Raw genomic sequence first — 20,053 nt, forward strand, 5'->3', positions numbered from 1 at the left:
TCAATACGTCACTGAACACCCTCACCCCCCTAACCCACGGATACTGAATGAGGAGGAAATGAAAACTGAAATTTACATCTTCTCGTGGAATGGATAGCTCGCTAACACCTGGAGCTGAGTTGCAGGGAAATGTACGTGTGTACTGTCAAAAATGTGTAGAATGCATGTATTTCTGTATGATGGGAACGCAGGCCTATGGCCTCCTGCTTAGTCACCCTTACACCTCTTCAATAGGTCTTCGATGGTTATTGTGGCAGTGCAATCTTGGCTAGCGAATAAAGATACGATAAAGCAATTATAAGTGGATCATCAGTGGAGATTATCAACGCAAGCTTCAATCTGCCTGGCTGTGCTCGTCATCCCTCATTATTTTCCCCCACGGACCTTCTTCTTTTTTCTTGATTGAACACAATCCACCATTGAACCACGGTCCCAGTGGCTGAAACTTACCTGAGTTCATCCTCTTCCTCCTAATTCCTTCCCCAAGAATGTGTACGTGATACTTTAATCCCACTTTCGTCGCTCTTTCCTACCTTTCCCATCACACTGTCACTCCACATTCCTTCCATCATTCCACCTTCCATTTTAAGAAGTTCTTCCCGCTGACTTCCCCCAGCTTCCGTCGGCTTTCGTTCACAAGTTCGCAGGACCAGCTTTGGTCCAGGAAATAGAATGAATTCTCATCGATCTGCTGACTCTGCCGAGCGCACTGCGCTGCTCGGTCATGTTCCCAATTCATATTCAGGTCTTCCAAATGGCGATGACCATCATCCGCAGAGCCAGTTGAAGGAACGGCCCGTCTGGGTGCGCTGGCCGCAGTTGATTGTGCGTCTAACATGGAAGACTCTCATTCGAGACTACGTCAATGTGCTTCTCGTCTTTGTCCCATTGGGCATGGTGGCCGGTATCCTGCAGTGGAACTCCACTGCCATCTTTGTTTTGAACTTCTTTGCCATTATCCCGCTCGCTTCCCTTCTGAGCTTCGCTACGGAGGAGTTGGCGGCCACTATGGGCCAGGCTTTGGGAGGCCTGATGAATGCTACATTCGGCAATGCTGTGGAATTGATCGTAAGCGTGGATCTCTGTTATTTTTTCTTTGTTTTGTTCTATTTTTATTTCTCTTACTGACAATATCATCCATTATAGGTCAGTATCATTGCCCTCAAGGACAACCAGATTCGTGTGGTGCAGGCTAGCATGCTTGGTAGCATTCTTTCCAATATTCTTTTGGTCTTGGGTTGCTGCTTCTTCGTCGGTGGTCTCAGCTATCAAGAGCAGACTTTCAACAGCACTGTGGCGTCCACTATGTCGTCTCTCATGGCGGTGGCTTCGGCATCTCTCATTATCCCCGCCACCCTCTACGCCGCTCTATCACAGTCCACTAATAACGATGCCCAAGCTAACATCCTCATCCTGTCCCATGGTACTTCCGTTATTTTGCTCATTCTTTACGTGATGTATCTCTACTTCCAGTTGCGATCTCACGCCACCCTTTTCGAGGAGGACAACGGTGATGCGGAGAACCTGAATGGTGATGAAGTAGAGGTGGAGGAAGCGGAAGAGCGTCTGCTTGATCCTTGGGCTGCCACCGTGACCTTGATCATTGTCACTGTTCAAGTTGCCATCTGCGCCGACTACCTGGTTGGCAGCATTGACAGCATCGTGCAGACGACTGGCATCAGCAAGACTTTCATTGGTCTGGTGCTGATCCCTATCGTTGGCAACGCTGCTGAACACGTTACCGCCGTGGTCGTCGCCTACAAGAACAAGATGGATCTTGCGATCGGTGTTGCACTAGGAAGTAGCTTGCAGATAGCGCTCTTTGTCACCCCATTCCTTGTCATTCTGGGCTGGATCTTGGGCATTGATATGACTTTGCACTTCCAAACCTTCGAGACTGTCGCCTTCTTCATCTCCGGTCTGGTGGTTACCCTGCTCATCCAAGACGGCAAGAGTAACTACTTAGAAGGCGGTATGTGCCTGGGTCTGTACATTATTCTCGCACTTGCCTTCTTCGTCTACCCTGACGATGTCACCGATGGCGTCAAAGATGGTGTTCTCAACCTTTTCAAATAAGTGAAGCAGACGTAAAGTCAAGAAACATTTGGCTAGTTCTCCTTTTATTTTCTTACAATCGCTATCCAGGTAGCCGGTCTGCCTGACCACTATTTCTTTCTTGTCAACACCTATGTCGATGGTTTCTTTCATAATTTTCTCGATGAACAAAATTTATTCACTTCTCATTGAAACAGACGTAGGGTCAGGGTTTCCACCCTTTTCCGGTTTTTCCAATCAATTGCTTCTCGATTACTTTAGGGTTACATAATTTCTCTATCGTGGTTCGAAGCATAACGCCGTAACTACTTATCTGCGCCATTATGTCATGTGGATCCTTATCCTTATCTTTGATCCTTATCGGCGGAGTATTGGAGTAGTTAAACTCATGAGCCGAGGACCTATTCTCAGTCAGTGTGAATTGAAGTTTGCGAAATGGCCATTGCAGTCTTTTCACTAGCAATTGTGGCTGTCGCCGCCCTGGTCATATACAAAGGCATCATATACCCGGCCTTACTATCACCGCTAGCCAAGCTTCCCAATGTGCATTGGAGCGCTCCGATATCTCCCGCCTGGATATTATGGAAGCGATTCCAGATGCGAAATAATCAGACTATTCAAGCGGCGCATGAAAAATTAGGTCCGATAGTCCGGCTTGGGCCCTCTGAGATCTCGATCAACTGTGTTGAAGATGGCATTAAGTCCGTTTACACGGGTGGGTTCGAGAAGCATGAATGGTATCCACGGGTCTTTGGGTCTCTGGGGTAAGAAATAGATCACGGCATATTTTAAAACAGCTGCTGAGATCTGTATATAGTACTGTCAGTATGTTCACCATGACTGCAACTAAGACTCACTCTACTCGTAAGAGAATGCTGTCAAACATCTATTCCAAATCCACGCTGCAGACGTCGCCGCATCTGCGATTGATTTCTGATACTGTGATTCACGATCGCCTACTACCTATCCTCGAGGAAGCATCGGGATCGAATAGCCCGCTAGATGTTCATGATCTTAACCAGGGACTAACTATGGATTTTGTCTCTTGCTATCTGTTCGGCCTGCAGAACGGCACAAATCACCTACTGAATCACTCATTCCGGAAACATTGGCTCAATCTATACATGTGTCGCAAACCATTCGAATTTTATCATCAGGAAGTTCCCTCTCTGTTGGGATGGATGAAATGCCTCGGTCTTAGAATCATTCCTAAATACTGCGACGACGCCAATGAAATGCTGGATTCCTGGGCTTTGAATCTATGTGATAAGGCAGCAGCTTCATTATACACGACTGACCCAGCCATAGAGCCAATTGTCTACAAGCAACTCAAGCAGGGTCTCGACAAGCAATCGTCAAAGGAAGGCGACATCAAACCTGATGCAACCAAGCAGCAGAATGAAATTGCGTGTGAGATGTACGACCAACTCACTGCTGGCTTTGAGACCAGCGCTGTTGGCCTCACCTACCTGTTCTGGGAGCTATCCAAACACCCAGAAATACAGGAGAAGCTCCGCGAGGAATTAGTCACTCTAGACCCCTCGATTCAATTCCCTAAATCGGCAGAGCTGCCTCCGGCTAAGGCTATTGATAATCTGCCTCTGCTTGAAGCTATTGTGACTGAGACGCTGAGACTTCATGCCCCCATCCCAGGCATCCAGCCTCGAGTTACCCCCGCGCCCTCATGTACCCTTGCTGGATATGAAATCTCGCCCAACGTGCGCGTCAATGCACAAGCCTACTCACTACATCGTAACCCAGAGGTATTCCCAGAGCCCGAGTCCTGGCAGCCAAAACGATGGCTCAAGGAGGAGAACTCGGCCGCTGAACTCGATGAGCGGCGCCGCTGGTTCTGGGCCTTTGGAAGTGGTGGGCGCATGTGTGTTGGCAGCAATTTGGCACTCCAAGGTAGAGTCATTACTTGCCCATATTCTAAGATTCCACTTTATGCTGATTCATATCTCCAGAAACAAAACTGGTCACTGCTGCTGTGTACAGTAACTTCCGCACCACCATCGTTGATGATGAGGATATCAATGAGATAGACGCTTATACGGTTGGCCCAAAGAGCAATAAGCTAATTCTCAAGTTCCAACGGGTTTAGGAGGTCCCTTCAGCTTTACATAGCAAATATTCAAAGCAAACTGCATGATAATGATACAATCGATTCTTTTTTAAAAAGCGCCATATGCCACATGAGGTATATACTGTACAGATGCGCGAAAATAAAAGACCAGACAAAGTAGCCAGCAACATCACAATTAGATAAATCTTATCCACAGCTGAGACTCGGCCTCTTGCAGAATATGTCGCAAAGATCCCCAAACTCCCTGATAAAATAACCGTTTGGTCCCATTTAGCCCAGCACGCCGTCCTTCTTCCGAGGTCCGACGACCTTGGGGTACATTCTCATCAAGTGGTAGTTGACGGTGTTCTTCTTCTTCTCGGTGGATTTCTAGAGTGAAAAAGACCCGTTAGTAAGGTTGTTTTTGGGATCTAATTTGACACGAGACGTACCGGTTGGTCCATGCACTTTCGCAACTGAGTCTCAAGGGCGGCACAGCCCTCATGGTTATATCCCTGAGAAGCCCAGCAGTCTGTTAGGGTAATATTGTCAGCGATACATTCTAATTAAATACCAGGACCGTGTCGTGCCATCGAAGGGCGTAGGTCGGGCATTGGCCGATGGGATATCCTGTAACAAGAAGCAAAGAGACGTACTGAGGATAGAGGACATGACAGTAACACAAGGGTTCTGCTCATTCTGATTCGGCCGACGAACACGCAGATGGTTGATGGTGTTTAGACGTAGCGGGTTGAGCCGGGTCGAGACGTTGCCCTTGGGCGGCATGATGGCGAGATCAGCGGCGTCTTATGCAGGAAGAAGCAGGTGAATTGAGCGAGAGGAATCGATACACCGTTAGGAGACTCGGTGGACTGCAAATAGGGATGTTTTGACGACAGCACTGCGATAAAATCCCTTAGAAGTTCGAAAAGTTGTGGCTCCGCGGAGATGATGACAAAGCATGGCCTCACTGCTTGTTTCAATCAGCTCTTATGTCTATTTGATTTTAATTCAAGTTTTGACTGCTATAATTCTGAGTGGTTATGACTGGCAGACAAATTTGGAGTTCACATTTTCGTCGTGTGTCCTTATGTACGAGATATACGACATTTCGGCTCTCAGCGCCATATCAGCGACGCCAGAATACAATCTCCTCCACAGCGACAGATAAAAAGAATCATACGGATACAAGAAAAGATGGAGAAGCAAGTGAAGGTGCAATGTCACGCCGTTTGTCCCAAATGACCGAGGATGCTATGGTAGAAGGAGGACGGTCGGCGCGCCGCAACATAGAACAGTCGGGATTCTCGGAGGATCTGAAAAGACAACTTGAAGAGCGCGTCAAGGCCGCTGCATTCAAGAGCGAGCATGCTGCAGCTCACTCAATCCTCGATATGCCTGTACGTGATGTAGTAGCCCTCGAATTCGGCCATGCGAACTAATCCGCAAGGTATAGAGCAGCGCAGGCCAGGGATCTCGAGAAATGGCCGCAGCACCAGTATGGACGGGAGTAGAAAGCGTCTACGACTCAAACCTGCGCATGTTGAATGATGCTAGCAAGCCCATACGCATGCCCTACAAACTCCCGCAACCAGTCAACCTCAAACCATCTCCAAAGCCAAAACGCTCCAATGGCTTCCGCCTAGCCGAAGCGAAAGAGCGCACATCTACATACACACTAAGCAAGAGCCCTGGCTTCTCAGACGAAGAACGAGAATCCATGCGCCGTGAAATGAGGGAGAAGCTGTCACCTGGTGCACACTCCATGCCAATCTCCATCTCAGGCCTCGCATCGCTCGCCAACGAGCGCATCGAGGATGCGATTGCGCGCGGGCAATTCCAGAAGATCAAACGCGGAAAGGGCGTCAATACTGAAACTGATCATAATGCAAATAGTGCATATATCGACACTACTGAATACTTTATGAACAAGATCATCCAGAAGCAGGAGATCGTCCCGCCGTGGATCGAAAAACAGCAAGAGCTTGCCGTGGAGATTAGTCGATTTCGCCAACACCTTCGCGCTGAGTGGACAAGACATGCTGCGCGGCTTATCTCGAGTCAAGGTGGTTCACTTGAAGAAAAGATGAAACGTGCGCGAGCATATGCCGCTGCCGAGGTCCGTTTGAGTGAAAAGGCAAAGTTGGAGGCAGCGCTGCGCGATACTCAGAGTCTGAGTCACACCGAGGCTGTGGTATCTGAGATCACTACAGATGGGAGAATAGTCTCCAAAACCAACCCGTCAGAGGAGCTTGTTGCTAATGAACCGAGCATCTCGGAAGAGCTCGAGCATCTTCCCCCTTTGAGAGACCCACAATACCTATCGACTGAACGGTCTTATCATGAGCTTGTCGTGAAGCAGATCAATAATATCGCACGATCCTACAACCTTCAGGCACCACGCGCCGCTCAAAAGCCTTACCTCAATCTTGACCGTGAGTTGAATTCTTGCTTTGCTGATGTGGCTCCGAGACTATCAGAGGAGATCAGGCGACGGGCAACAGAGCGAGCAAGGGGCCCGACTCTTGCCACTAGCAGGTCGAGTATATTTGGATCACTCAGCCCTGGGCCACCAGCACGCGTTTATGATGAGGATAAGACGAAAGGATACGGGTTTAAGGAATTTTGGCGAGATCTGTTCTCCAAGGATGGCCGATAACGAGCTTTATTAACAGAGTGTACCTAATATTCAAAGACAAAGCCGACCAACTACGCAGGAATTACTGCGATATAACAATAAAAACCACCCAATATCGAAATCACCAGTTGAAAAAGCACAAGGGCATGAAACCATCATCACAAAACCTTCACAATCTTAACGGCGAAAATATTTCGGACTGGACAAGATAACGAATCTACTGACCATCCACTTGCCAAAATTTTTGCTTGAGACTCCCGACATCCATGAAAGCCGTGCTGGTGCATAAATGGTTCATGGACTCTGGAAAGCTGGCCTCCAATCCTTTGCAAGAAACGTTTCTATACAAGTGACACCCCGGTCACAAGCACAGGCATAGGCGTTCCAACCACAGGCGGTGGAATTCCGAGATTTGCTGAATTCACTGCTGCTTGAAAACCGGCCATCCCGTTTGGGTAATCACGACGTATCGTGTGAAAGAAGTTCTTGAGATATTTGGTGAATATGATAACATACCCCACACATGTAATGAGTATGAAAAAAGGCCAAGCAAAGATGCACGAGCCGATCAGAATGAAATCGGATGTGTCTATTCCCCTTAGCCCTGTAGCCATTGCCGGTGCTCCCAGCAGCAGAAGAACCCATCCCAAGAGGAAATACCCGAACGGGTAGAAGAGAAAGTAGAAAAACCATTTCAAGATGACGCGACTTGTTTGGTTTTCGCTCAGGTGAAGATCTGGAGCGTTACCGAGCATCCTGGTTCGGGGTTGGCCCATTGCTGCTTTCGTGACGTCCAACCAATTCACTGCGATGATTCTGCAACACAGACAAAGTGCAATGACCACAAGTAGGGTTCCACCAATAATGTTTACCCCCATAGGCAAATGGCCCCCAAAAAGAGAAAACCCACCATGAGTCGAGGAGCGTCGACGCAGGGGAGTCGCACATTGTGCGGATCGTTATGGCGGTGGTGTTGCTCTGGAGTTCCCGTTTCAAGGGTATAATAAATTGATGCCAGGGTATCTTTGGCCAACCTCCAGCTGGCCAACCTGCTTGTCCGGTGTCAGAATCACCGAATGGGAGCCGCGAGATGATTTCAACGTCACCGATCCAGATCTCGTTGACTGCGTTGCCCTGTTTATAAAAGTTTTCAGACTTCACCCCGGTAACGGCTGAAAATCGATGGCCCATGGATGATAGAGATGCAAAATAAAGAGTCTTGTAATTGTTTGGGTGGGATTTCTGCAAGGTAAGAGGTGTAAAGAGTTCATGGTGAAATAGTTGGGAGATTGATCTTTGTAGGGTTGATTAGGGCAGAAGAGGAAGGAACAGCCAACGTCTGAACCTATGTGGTAACAACACTCTATACTCTGAGTTTCTGAATCTATGAATCTCTGAATTTCAGAGAGTCCATTTTGTATAGTTTATTGACGTCTCGAGTGTGTTCAATTAGTATACTATTTCCGGCTGCTGATTCGTCTCTGCGGAGTGACGATCGTGCATGAGGGCGCTTATTTGCGACAAACGACAGGCCGACGTCCATCTCGTCTTTACTTCATCACATCCAATGATTTTCAAGGTCTCATACATTCCCCTCCCCTTTCGCCCCGTCACAAGTCGGATCACAATGTGATAATACTCGATTCGAGGTTCGTGTTTCGTGTTTCGCTGTCGATCTGACGAGGTGGGCTGCATTGTCACTTAAATGTTGAAAGCATCCTCTCCTGAGACAGCACTCCCTGTCATTGCATCTGGCGTCAGCAATGACTCCTCCTGTCGTATTTTCACCTCTTATTCCCACCATTTCTCTCCTAATTGCTTTTACAGTGCCTGTCTCTGGCACAATCGATGTACGCTCTGGAACTATAGAGAGGCCACCACTGGACAAGCCACTTTTCGCCATCCAGATCGGTAGCATAGTCGCTTCCTACGTGATCTTTGTTGCTGTTCTCCTTGCTCTCCTCCTCTTTGTTGGCCGAAGACTGCGTCGTTCGGTGCACTCATCAAACTACTCACTGCAGATGGAAATATTGAGGCCGATTAAACCCCCGCCCAGTATAGATCCCAGTCCAGTCTCTCCAATAGCACAGAGCATCCCAAGCCCAAGCAAGTCAAAGTCAAGCCGATTCATCTCGTCGTGGGGAAGCCTTCCTGCATTGAGACCTTCTCAGTCATCGATCAACGGCAGCATGGTGACAGTGGATGAATCTATCGTCGCCTCCGATCGGCGACGAGCCCAGGATGAAATGGAGATGCTATATGCGGCGGTCATGGAGTACGATGCCCAGAAAGCTTCGGGCGTTGATATTTCTGCGGGAGAGGCAGACTTCCAGACGAAGACCCCAGACAGCCAGTATAGCAATCCGTTCACCGACCGTCACGCCTTGCAGCTTTCAGAGATACCTCCTGCCGTGCCACCCAAGTCTCCAAATCCATTCAACTCATCTCGCCTCTCGAAGCTGTTCAGCTCGAGATCAGGCTCGAATCCTGACATGGGCAGGCTGAAGTCCCCCAAGTTCTCAGTCCGAAAAATGAACATTTCCTCTCCTCTTGCCTCACCAGATACGAGCGCTCCGACATACCTTGGACACGAGCAGCCGCTATCACCGCGGCTCTACAACCCAGGCCCTCCACCAGCTGCTCCATCAGCCGGTCTTCGGATGCCATCAGCAGTCGCGCAAGTGCTGCCTCGACCGTCGGGGCGAGCCCGGCCACCGGCTCCACTGACCCTAGCTACTACACCCCAATCTACCTCCTCTCTACCATTTCGTGATGCTTACCCGGATTCTCTGAAGACTGCGCCTGCCACGAAAACAACAATTCTGGAAAGGCCGGACAAAAACAGGGGACCCATCACAGGAGTGCCTACTCCATACACTCCGTATATGCCATTCACTCCTGTGACACCATTTACACCGGGGCGAATTGTGAGTAAACGACAACGCAAAAGGGAAGAGCGTAGCAACGGCCTGCGGGTTTTGAATGAAGATGATCTGGTTAAAGATGACGATGACATATGGGGTTAGTTGAGCTGATGATGACTGAGATTTGTACTGGTTTCATGATAATAGTGTATCAAATATCTGCCCTGGAGGCAATATTTCTTCGTCTAGATTGGACTTGAATTCGACGAATTGATGCTTCTCTCTTCTTTCTAGCGGGCACCCGATCTGGATACTGAGCTAGTCCACTATAGGAAATAGGGGTCTTAGTAATATTCAGTTATTTAACATCTCTTCCCCAAACGAACTCAGAACATGTTTTCTACTTGACATCTGAAGACCAATTTTCATTGTGACTATCTAGGAAATATAGCCTATAAGTCTACTGTCTAAAAAATGACGACGAAATATGAACTTTCCGACTTTGACAAAGGGGGCTTAAACAAAATAGTGCGGGTCTTCATACTGTATGAGCTCCAATCTACCTCTGATGTCGATCAATTGATTTCCGCCTTGAAAGAAGGAGTGAGAAATGCAACACTTCAGTTGCCATTCATGGCAGGAAATTTCCAATTCATGGAATCTGGAAAGGTCAATATTGTAGTCTCCCCAGAAAGCGAGGTGCAAGTCGAGACCCGCCGACTCAACTCCACAGAGCTCAAGTCTTTTTCTACGTTGTCCAAGAACTCTTTTTCTCCCGATGATCTGGACTTCGCTAAATTCTTACCTGAAGAGTCAACCGCCGCGAAACCAGTCTGTACTCTTCAATTCACTCTCATCGACAGTGGGCTGGTCTTAGGGCTCAGGATGAACCACGCAGCCGGAGACTGGGCATCCATGGATAGATTCTTGTCTCTAATCTGTCAAAGCAGCAAGTCATACCAGCAAGGCCTTGAAATGCCAACATTTACACCAGATCTCAAGAGAGAACCATATAATACCCCATCTGAATCGACAATCTCAAGACAAGAGATACTAGAAAAGCTCCCAATCTTCTACGTCATGGAGAAGAGCGACTTTCGACCAAAGCCACAACCACCTTCTCGATCATGCATCTATCAGATAACCAACTCGTCTGTCGAAAAACTCAAAGCGAGATGTACCCCGCTCCTGACAGAGGTTGACTACATAACCTCATATGATTGCATCTCGGCCCTGATGTGGAAATCAATCACACGAGCCCGACTACAACTTCACCCCGAGAAATCTGCCACAAAATCCCGCTTCATCCACCCCATCGATGTGCGCACTCGAGATCCAGAGAAGAAAACCTCTGATCGATACTTCGGCAATGCAGTGATCGGATCTCAAGCCGGTCCTCTTGTTGCTGAAGCCCTGGTATCAAACGAAGACAAAAGTCTCGCAGTCGCAGCCACGCGAATCCGCCAGTCTATCACTGCGACCGACCTCTGGCAAATCAGTCGCATGAACTCGCTTGTGGCATCTCTATCGCCAACGGAGATGCTTAACTACGGCGCGGACTTTGGCGATATGGATATTTTCATGAATAGCTGGTATTCGGGGAGTGCGGAAAAGTATGATATCGGTGCTGCTTCGGTTCCTATTGCATTTAGACAGGCCGGTGCTATGCCGGGAGCTTGCGTGGTTATTTTGCCGAATTTCTCGCGGGGACCAGTGAATGTGTTTGATGTCCTTGTGCAGTTGACTGGTGAGGAGCATGAGTCTCTGGGGAATGACGCAGAGTTCTTGACGTATTTTGAGCCTGCTGTGTGAGGAGACTTATATTAGTTAGAGCGAACTGTTACACCAATTACCGCGACAAGCAACTTCTTATGAGAGCTTCAAAGATCAAATTAATCATTCTTATTAAAATCTATTTATTATCCTAAGTTGTGCAACCACGAGGCGAGGATATACTCTCGCGTAAAGCAGCTGGATGGATCCCAGCTTCCAAAGCAGCCGACAACCCCCGAATACCTTGCAAAAGCACCTCCATCGCATCAGCGCGCTTCAAACCTTCAACAACACCCGTCCAACAACCCCTCAATTGAAACAGTTAGTGTCTCAAGCGCCGCACCCCCAAGAACAGTAGCCAGATCCATCTAGCTTTGTGGAAGATACTTGACAGCGCCTACCTGTCCGAAGACCCACTCAGCATTCTCAGCCGAGAGGGACACAAACGGTGTCTCAAGGACCGTCATCGACTGTCGGAATTGCGCACCCATATTCGGCATGCCTTTCACAACAACAGGGTCTACAATTGAATCAGACACACTCTAGCGAATTATCCGCTTCAGGTTTTGCGGCACCTGACCGGCTAATAGACTTATCACGAGCTTGTTGGCCAATGCTTCCCTAACCCCTTTAGTACTGAGCACATCGTCTACCAAGAAATGCTTGAAGCCTAGAATCACGACATCGGCCTCTTGCATTGTTTTTACAATCTTTGATGAGACGACCTTTAACATGGGGTTGATGTTCTGTCGAAAGTGATGCTTGGAGACGGGTGGCTGAAGCAGCGGTGTATGTGCAAGCGATGAACTTGGATACTGGTCGTGATTTGGGGGAGTCGGAGCGAAATGCTGCATCTAGGACTCCGTGAGGATTGCTCCTCCCATGTTTCCTGTGTTTCTATAAGTCGTGATTCCAATGTTTCTTAATTTGCCGTGGTGAATTCACCGCATCCGATGAATGCGACTGTGCGATCGGGAGATGCCATGAGTGTGTTTATCGGGATGAGATATTGAGGGTTGAATTGAAGTGAAGTGAAGTTGAAGATTATCTGATAGGGTTCTTATACTCAATCCGATTATCGGAGCATCGAACCTGGGTCCACTTAGCCGAAAGCTAAGATAACTTTATTGAAGTATGGAACAGTAGTACTCCATACCTATACTCCGCATTGATTTTTTATCAAAATCGTAACAAAAATTCCCTTGTTTCAAGAATACAAGTGATGAATCAGCTATTATAGGAGAATGAAATTGGGAGGCTGGTACTGTTGATCTCAATCGATAGATCTGCTGTGGATCTGCGGCTGAGGTTGGGAATCGAGATGCATCACTTTCATGCAAACAACATTTTTTTCTCCTAAACCTCCATCTCTCCAGCACCATGAAGTTAGTACGCAGCCAGCCTGGGCCATCTACCCACAAATGGCGTTCCTCGCCATGGCTCATAAGCGGTTCAATCATAGTTGCTCTATTCTCTGGTACGACCACCACCTGTGCCCAGTTGTGCTCTCAACACTGACCCCGCCCTTTCAATAGAGACATTCCTTTACAGTTTTCTTGGTCCCATCGTGAGCTATATTCTCGAAAGACGCTTACACCTCGATCCCGCCCAAACGCAGACGTTTACCTCGGGGTTGCTCTCCCTTCACGGTCTGTGTTCGTCTGTTGCTGTACCGGTCATCACACACTACGCAGATAGAACGAGTTTTCGAAAATCTTGGCTTCTTATCCTTGCTCTAGTGGGATCTATAGCCGGTACTCTGCTGGTTGCATTGGCTCCGTCATGTAAGAAATCACCCTCTTGTTTTGTGCCTTGGCTAATAGTGAGACAGCATGGGTTCTCTATCTAGGTCGTGCTCTACAAGCCATCGCTGGAGCGGGCTCATCAGCAACTGGTCTCGCCATACTTACGGAAAGGTTTGCACAGCATGAAACGATTATGGGATTTGCATCAACCGCGTTGTCAGCTGGTACGCGTAGCGGTCCATTCATTAGTGGAACGATAATGCAACTAGCAGGATACTGGGCCATGTGGTCGATTCCTCTAACAATACTGGTGCTGGATATCGTGGCTCGGCTGATCGTTATTGAGCCTCACGAGGAAGAGGAGGAACCGCACACTTCATCAGAGTCCGCGACCCCAGTGCTGAGACCTCGCAATGACGTTGACGAAAGTACATTGCTCCTCCCAAACCCACGATTGTCCAGAAGACACGATTCCCTGAGTGGATTTTATCGCCTCATGCTGAGCGATGAACGAGTTCGAACTGGACTGGCCAGTATGGTGATGGACTCGACATTGATAGCCGGCATGATCAATACCCTTCCGGCTCATCTGCGTGAAATATTTGGATGGGGCAGTTTACCCACTGGATTGATGTTCTTGTGCTTGCAAGCTCCGTCCGTAGTGCTAGGAGTCCCTTTTGAATGGCTCCGAGATCGCTACGGACCAAAGATACCAACTACAATCGGTTTCATTGCTGGTGGCCCTCTGCTTTTATTCCTGGGTATACCCGGCAATGATCACTTCCCTTGGGCTGGTAAGAATGCTGCCGGGAAACCAATCTTCGTTGCTTGTATGATTGGATTTGGTATCTCGTCCATTTTCACCCGTGGCGCAGGTCCTGCTCAATTGAGGTGTAAGTCATTTCCAATTTCGCATCGTATTGTTTGGTCACTGACTGTACATTGTAGCTGTGGCCAATGACTTGCAAAGAGACAAACCGCATATTGTCGGGAATGGTCGAAGTGGCTCAGTCTCCTCTATGGTCTTGGTCGCCTCAAGTATTGGAATGCTGCTTGGGCCACTACTGTCCGGTGCACTCTCGGAAACAGTTGGATTCTCAACCATGAATCTCATCTTTTGTAAGTGACTGAACTTGTGGCTTAGATGAGAGCATTTTCCTGACTGATTCTTTAGCTGCCACCTCTATTGCCATGGCTGTTCCATCTTTCTTATGCCTCGATGGGAAACCTCCGTCCGAGAATTTAGATCAGGCTCCTTCATCCGACAGTGTCTATTCCTACTCATCCCTTGACTCACACGCATAGAGGCACCACGGTATATCACGGAAAGCTGAGTTCTGTTGACAAAGGTGCATTCAGGATTAAAAAGAGAATGGTAGATCGATTATCATGGCAACAATATCATCTTTTAGTCACTTTCCAACACCTCGTTCTGAGGAGATGTGCTCGTTAGAAGCAAGGATGGTGGATGGAGCGACCGTGGTGAATATTACTTATTAAAGTAAAGGGCTGATGGGGTAAGCAGTTGTAAGCTTAAAATTAAATAACCTAAATATGTCAACTTTTAAATAGAGGTTTGGATGGCCAATTAGTAAAATATGTATGAATGATAAGGGAATAGTAAGATGCCCTCAGGTATGCCACGGGATGGAGGTCAAGGACGATAAGATATGGGTTACTTCAGCAGATCAGATCCAGGTCTAAATCGATATAGATCTCACAATAAAACACTAAACCGCTCATCCACACTTATATCCAACTGAAAGAACTCAGCAACCCGTCCAAGATGATCAATTCCCCAGAATCCGTCCTTCTCTCCATAGGCATTGGTACATTCGAACCACGGCAGTCCGAAAGCCCCGAGATCATGTGCCGTCTGCGTATTCGCATCCAACAGAGCCTTTGCATCTTCCTCTGGCTAATGACAGGTTAGCCTGAACTAATAATACGAGTGGACTCTACCTACCACACTCAAGACATTCTGGGCGTTCTCGCCGAGTACACTCTCGATGATAGGGGTGAATTGGGCTGGTGTCACAATCGTGGTATCAGCCTTTGCCCAAAAGATATGGTACAGTTTCTCCAGTAGTGGACCCATATAATCCGGATACTCTTTTGCAACGACGCTCAATCTAGCCTGGATATCGGTTGTCGTGGCGGGGAACCCCACTGGAAGCTGCTCAGTCATTGAGGCTCCGAACCGACGGGACCAGTACATCCGCTCCTTTTGGATCCACTGGAATTTGTCTGAAACGATAATTGATTAGTATCAGTGTAGGTAGGTCTGGGGCTGCATCATTTACTCTTCGTCACAAAAGGGCCGACATTGTTGGCCTTTTGCATCACCTCTCTGAGCACGACGGGGACATAGGTGACCTTGCAGTTTGAAAACGCTGGGGATTTCTAGTTCAGTCAGTTCCTGAAGTCCCATATCTAGGTACTTGATGTAAGGACCCAGACTTACTGATACAGCATTGAAAGCAATGCAGCTGAATGGGCTGCCAATATCAACATAGATGTTAACCTGAGAAGTAGACATTGTTGATCTTCTTTTCTTAATACGATTTGAAGACCTTGGATATTGACTTACACTTTATAGAATCCTCAATCTTGATCTTATTTTTTGATTATGCATCTATTCCGAGTCGTGGATTCTTCTCAACCTTTTGTAGAGATTGTTTTGTTGAGGTCCCACCAGAATACCGTCTACCGGGGAATTCTCATACTTGTGGACTTACCCTCCGTCACTCTTCGCCGCAAAATTACCTACTTAGTGATATATGGAAAAGAAACAAATTCATATTTTATTGTATCCTTGTCAACTCCGCAAACAATTGGGACTTTAATCGCTTCCCATAACAAGCCAGCCCATCGAGGCCATAGCCCCAACGGTAAGAACAACCGCCAAAATAGCAGCACCTGCTTTATCACCAGAGGTGATGGTAGACATCACATAGTCCGACGTCTCGTTGGTTTTTCCAGCATTAGTATTACTAGTACTGTTTCCACCGGTTGTGGAAGTGACAGGAGCCGAATTAGAGAAAGCTATCATGTTCGCAACGAAGATGTTGGTGGCTGCAATCTCCTCCTCCATTCCCATCCATCCATCGTATTTTGACAGATACCAGCGCACTCCACAGGTGTTGTTGCTGTGGCCGGTGCAGGACAGTGCGGCAGCTTTGGCAGAATTCTGCAGCTTCGTGAGGATTCTGTCATAAGTTGACGGGACCAGAAGTGCCGTGAATGATAGCCACGATGACACGAGTCCCTTGAATAGAATCTCGTTGTCGTTGCACTCTTCTGATGGCTCACATGTCACTTCCTTCAGGACTCCATTGACAATAAAGTGGTCGAAGGTTTTATTTAAAAGACCATCCACTGCCTTTAACCAGGTAGAGCTCCCATTGGTCTGTTAAATGATCAGCAAGTCTAGCTCTTGAATTGAAATAAGACAGAAAACTCACATAGTTATACATATATGCAGCCCCCATCATATAAGTCCCATAGTTATACGACCACTGCGTATCACCCTGAGTAGCGCAGTCATTCTCCATCTCAGTAGAATCAGCAACATTCCAAGTTGAATTGTTGAGCAGTGGTGAATTGGCCGACCAGTTCCAGATCTTATTAGCCCACTCAGTATAGAGAGAGTCACCAGTATAACGAGCAAGTCGAGCAGCCAACTGAAACAAACCACCATTAGAAATTGAGTTCTTCAGCGTATACCCAGATTCCCATGAATGGATCTGCCAGCGCATACCACCATCGCAGGCAGTGGTGTCCCACCGGTCAATCTGCGCATTGAATACACCCTGCGCCAGCGAGAGCCATGAATAGCCAGTAGAGTCATCGGCGAACTTTAGCTCTGCGGCTGTCATTCCTGCCAGGCCCCAGAACATCTGGTCATCATTTCCCTATATACCGAATTAGTACCCACATTGACTTAGCCTGGCTCTAGTAAGAGTTAATGCAGAGATAGATTCTACAACCTTGGAAAAATTCAAGGTTACTCAGGATAGATATCTTACCAGATAAGCACTATAATTACTGGGATAGAAGTTATCATCACCTGCTTGCCACTGCATTCCGATGCGCGTTTCTTCATTGTAGGTCGTATCGCCTGTGAAATGCCAATACTGGAGGGTTGCTAGAAATAGTGCTCCTCCTTCCCACCATTTACTAGCAAAAGCTCCAGGGATATGACCTGGTAGATTCCCTTTATAGTAGCTCATCATTGCCTTTGCTGAGATACTTGCGGCACTTTTGATAGATTCTGGCTGGGATCAGTACGTACGTACGAATGAATATCAATTGAGCAGTCACGCACCCTCACTGGAGATATCCAATGTAATTGCATACGCCGGGGCGGCAAGGAGCGCGACCAGCGAGCCCTTGAATAGGGACCAGGGGCTCGGAAGTAGCATAGCACAATCAATTTAACGATTTGTTCTGGATATAGTCTCGGATCAGGAAGTATCAACTCTCCAAATCAAAGTACTTGGCGATGAGCGATCTTCAAATCGTTATCGGCACATTCGGATCATGAGAAAATCAAGACATTCGGAATACCATTCCGTGTTATGGGGATTGCCAATGCTGGAAATACAGCTAGCGTCCGAGCCCGGAAGCATGCGCAATCCTCGACGCCAACTCGAGTTTCGTAGGAGATAAGTGGATACTCGGGGCTTCACCGACGTTGGTCGCTAATCCGAATCAGCGAATCTCTTGATGATCACATTGTGCTGATAAACGTAATCTGCATGTTGATATTTATGGAGGTCTCCGATCTCGACAGTCTTAAGTCGTACCCATGTCGTGAAGAACAGGTTCAATTATAGTACACATCTTCATATGTGACTAAGGAAATTAGCGGATGCGGCATAGTGGCACCACAGTCAAAAATAGATCGAAATTTTAAACTCAGGGGCAAAACCCCCATCTAAATTCTAGAAGAATAAAAGTAAACATGTAATTACTAATTCCTATTTAGTGAGTTAAATGAATAAATACTTCATTGAAATCTATTTGTATTACCTATTAACGGGAATTGTAAACATCTATCAATCCATCCATTGATCAATTCACCCAACGGAGCTCCGAATAAAGCAGGCCCGCTTAATATTTAATTAACCTCAAAATTCCGCAGTATCAAACTGACTCAGTGATCTCAACTTCTTTCCCTTCAAGAAAAACAGCCACGGCACAGGCAATAGAGCAATGGCAATGAACCCAAGAAGACTGGTCGCCCAATCAACTCCGAGTCTAGTATACACTATTCAAGATATCAGTATTCACTCATGTTAAGGGGGTGACGGGTCTATGATACTCACTCTGGATAGTGAATAGGGGGAAAGCCCCCGCAAGCAAATACCTGGCCAAGCTGTTCGCGCTCATAGCGCTGGCAACAGTCAAGCCGTGATAAGTGTCCACAATATATTGTGTCGTACTGACAAAGACACACAAGTTTCCCCAGGCAAAGACCACGATGGAGACCACAGGGCTGGCCCATGAAATGTCGGCTCTTGCGGTCCACCCGAACCAAAATAAACCAATCGGCAGACCCATACTGCCAATCAAAGACGGGAAGAGACGCAGTTCTGGAGGAACAGGTTGGTTACGGTATGTTGCTGCTCGTGGGCGGTACATGAACACGTCGCACAGCAACACGGTCAAGGCGCCTAGCATGCATCCCACCACTATGCCTAGGAAGATGAGACCTTGTTCTTCAAGGTCGAACTTATAGATACTTCTAAAGACCAGTGGAAATGCGGCGAAGAATGAGAAGAGGGTTGCAAATTCACATGCGACGTAGAGACAGATGAATGCGACGATGGGCTCTGTGACCAGCATCTGCACTGGCCGGAGGAGAGAGACTGTTGCGAATTTTCGGAGATGAGAGGACAGTGGGGGCGAGGGAGGGAGTATCTGACCGAGGACTTTGGCACGTCTACGCTTGATGACGGGGTGGAACGTCTCTCGTGCCGTTATTGCTGTGAGCATTGTGAAAATGGCAAAGAATAGTATTGTCCATTGAGTCCAGCGCCAACCTTTGCGATTGACGACAAAGCTACCGATGACTGGTCTAGAGGTTGTGAGAAACAATCACTAGAAGGATGCAGGTTTTGATGTGGAGAGCTTACCCAAGACCTGGCCCTAAGAAGGGAGTCAGGATGAAGATAGTTGACGGAAGTGCTCGCTTTACAGGCTTGAATGTCTCGTTTATAGTTCCTCCAGCAATGGCTAGAGACGGTGCATAGCAGAAGCCTGCAAGAAAGCGAAGAACACAGATTGATGCGAAGTTCTGACTGAACCCAGCGCCTAGAGTGAACAAGCTTCCCAGAAGGATTGTGATCAAATAGACTGGATGTCTACCAACGGTCTCAGAAAGTGGACCACCCACTATCGGTCCTAGGCCAAGGGCAAATACATATAGAGATAGTGGAAGAATGGCCTGGGTACTTGTGACTCCAAACTCTTCCATGAACTCAGTATGAGCAGGGGTCACAATCGATGCGCCAAATGAGCTATCGGGGTTAGCTACAGATGCCACGAAGCTGGAAATGGGACTCACGTGGTGAATGCTGCCGAGGCCATCATAAAGATCTGTTGGACCTTCAACCTTGTCGTCCAGTTGTACGGGTTCGCGGGGTCCTCGTCCCAATTCCATCCATCCTTGTTTGGCTGTTTTTCACCAGCTTGTTCCATGTCGAGTGTCACAGAATCACCTTCACTCTGCATATCTTGTGTAGCTGTAGTCATTTTGAAAATTGTCTGCTTGCTACTAGCTGCAAGTGATCTTTGGAATGTAGCCTTGGAATGTCTGTATTTCCATCTAGGAGGGGTATAAGTATGAAGTTTTATAGCAGATGAATCATGGTGCAATGCTTATTGAATTTTCACCAGCTGATAAATC

The 20,053-nt window shown here is 47.6% G+C and overlaps 12 protein-coding genes across 12 annotated transcripts; 6 read left to right on the forward strand and 6 right to left on the reverse strand.

Moving 5' to 3' along the window:
* Positions 1-672: 672 nt before the first annotated feature.
* N7495_005498 (calcium/proton exchanger) lies at positions 673-2,076 on the forward strand (the record flags this gene model as incomplete). Its single annotated transcript, XM_057208149.1, has 2 exons — positions 673-1,068; positions 1,147-2,076. 2 exons carry the CDS (start codon positions 673-675, stop codon positions 2,074-2,076), a joined length of 1,326 nt encoding a protein of 441 aa, XP_057061923.1.
* A 414-nt stretch (positions 2,077-2,490) lies between these two features.
* N7495_005499 (cytochrome P450) lies at positions 2,491-4,159 on the forward strand (the record flags this gene model as incomplete). Its single annotated transcript, XM_057208150.1, has 3 exons — positions 2,491-2,819; positions 2,873-3,963; positions 4,023-4,159. The coding sequence occupies 3 exons, from the start codon at positions 2,491-2,493 to the stop codon at positions 4,157-4,159; spliced, it is 1,557 nt and encodes a 518-aa protein (XP_057061924.1).
* Positions 4,160-4,411: 252 nt separating this feature from the next.
* N7495_005500 (mitochondrial 37S ribosomal protein mS37) lies at positions 4,412-4,906 on the reverse strand (the record flags this gene model as incomplete). The annotated part of the gene is made up of 3 exons (XM_057208151.1): positions 4,412-4,510; positions 4,573-4,652; positions 4,777-4,906. The coding sequence occupies 3 exons, from the start codon at positions 4,904-4,906 to the stop codon at positions 4,412-4,414; spliced, it is 309 nt and encodes a 102-aa protein (XP_057061925.1).
* Positions 4,907-5,340: 434 nt separating this feature from the next.
* On the forward strand, positions 5,341-6,779 carry N7495_005501 (DnaJ family domain-containing protein; the record flags this gene model as incomplete). Its single annotated transcript, XM_057208152.1, has 2 exons — positions 5,341-5,520; positions 5,577-6,779. The coding sequence occupies 2 exons, from the start codon at positions 5,341-5,343 to the stop codon at positions 6,777-6,779; spliced, it is 1,383 nt and encodes a 460-aa protein (XP_057061926.1).
* Positions 6,780-7,502: 723 nt separating this feature from the next.
* Positions 7,503-7,949, reverse strand: N7495_005502 (uncharacterized protein; the record flags this gene model as incomplete). The annotated part of the gene is made up of 1 exon (XM_057208153.1): positions 7,503-7,949. One exon carries the CDS (start codon positions 7,947-7,949, stop codon positions 7,503-7,505), a length of 447 nt encoding a protein of 148 aa, XP_057061927.1.
* Positions 7,950-8,521: 572 nt separating this feature from the next.
* N7495_005503 (uncharacterized protein) lies at positions 8,522-9,784 on the forward strand (the record flags this gene model as incomplete). The annotated part of the gene is made up of 1 exon (XM_057208154.1): positions 8,522-9,784. The coding sequence occupies one exon, from the start codon at positions 8,522-8,524 to the stop codon at positions 9,782-9,784; it is 1,263 nt and encodes a 420-aa protein (XP_057061928.1).
* Positions 9,785-10,096: 312 nt separating this feature from the next.
* N7495_005504 (uncharacterized protein) lies at positions 10,097-11,434 on the forward strand (the record flags this gene model as incomplete). Its single annotated transcript, XM_057208155.1, has 1 exon — positions 10,097-11,434. One exon carries the CDS (start codon positions 10,097-10,099, stop codon positions 11,432-11,434), a length of 1,338 nt encoding a protein of 445 aa, XP_057061929.1.
* Positions 11,435-11,546: 112 nt separating this feature from the next.
* Positions 11,547-12,249, reverse strand: N7495_005505 (pyrroline-5-carboxylate reductase; the record flags this gene model as incomplete). Its single annotated transcript, XM_057208156.1, has 3 exons — positions 11,547-11,703; positions 11,783-11,915; positions 11,976-12,249. The coding sequence occupies 3 exons, from the start codon at positions 12,247-12,249 to the stop codon at positions 11,547-11,549; spliced, it is 564 nt and encodes a 187-aa protein (XP_057061930.1).
* Positions 12,250-12,775: 526 nt separating this feature from the next.
* Positions 12,776-14,445, forward strand: N7495_005506 (MFS general substrate transporter; the record flags this gene model as incomplete). The annotated part of the gene is made up of 5 exons (XM_057208157.1): positions 12,776-12,872; positions 12,931-13,179; positions 13,227-14,033; positions 14,089-14,259; positions 14,315-14,445. 5 exons carry the CDS (start codon positions 12,776-12,778, stop codon positions 14,443-14,445), a joined length of 1,455 nt encoding a protein of 484 aa, XP_057061931.1.
* Positions 14,446-14,857: 412 nt separating this feature from the next.
* Positions 14,858-15,679, reverse strand: N7495_005507 (putative 2-hydroxychromene-2-carboxylate isomerase; the record flags this gene model as incomplete). Its single annotated transcript, XM_057208158.1, has 4 exons — positions 14,858-15,058; positions 15,107-15,387; positions 15,444-15,543; positions 15,605-15,679. 4 exons carry the CDS (start codon positions 15,677-15,679, stop codon positions 14,858-14,860), a joined length of 657 nt encoding a protein of 218 aa, XP_057061932.1.
* Positions 15,680-15,982: 303 nt separating this feature from the next.
* N7495_005508 (glycoside hydrolase family 76 protein) lies at positions 15,983-17,564 on the reverse strand (the record flags this gene model as incomplete). The annotated part of the gene is made up of 4 exons (XM_057208159.1): positions 15,983-16,549; positions 16,605-17,054; positions 17,169-17,413; positions 17,468-17,564. 4 exons carry the CDS (start codon positions 17,562-17,564, stop codon positions 15,983-15,985), a joined length of 1,359 nt encoding a protein of 452 aa, XP_057061933.1.
* A 708-nt stretch (positions 17,565-18,272) lies between these two features.
* Positions 18,273-19,899, reverse strand: N7495_005509 (MFS transporter; the record flags this gene model as incomplete). Its single annotated transcript, XM_057208160.1, has 4 exons — positions 18,273-18,412; positions 18,471-19,222; positions 19,281-19,664; positions 19,712-19,899. 4 exons carry the CDS (start codon positions 19,897-19,899, stop codon positions 18,273-18,275), a joined length of 1,464 nt encoding a protein of 487 aa, XP_057061934.1.
* Between the last annotated feature and the right edge of the window lie 154 nt (positions 19,900-20,053).

Source organism: Penicillium taxi (genome assembly GCF_028828555.1).
Source record: "Penicillium taxi strain IBT 34144 chromosome Unknown utg000004l_segment0_segment0, whole genome shotgun sequence".
NCBI classification, from domain to species: Eukaryota; Fungi; Ascomycota; class Eurotiomycetes; order Eurotiales; family Aspergillaceae; genus Penicillium; species Penicillium taxi.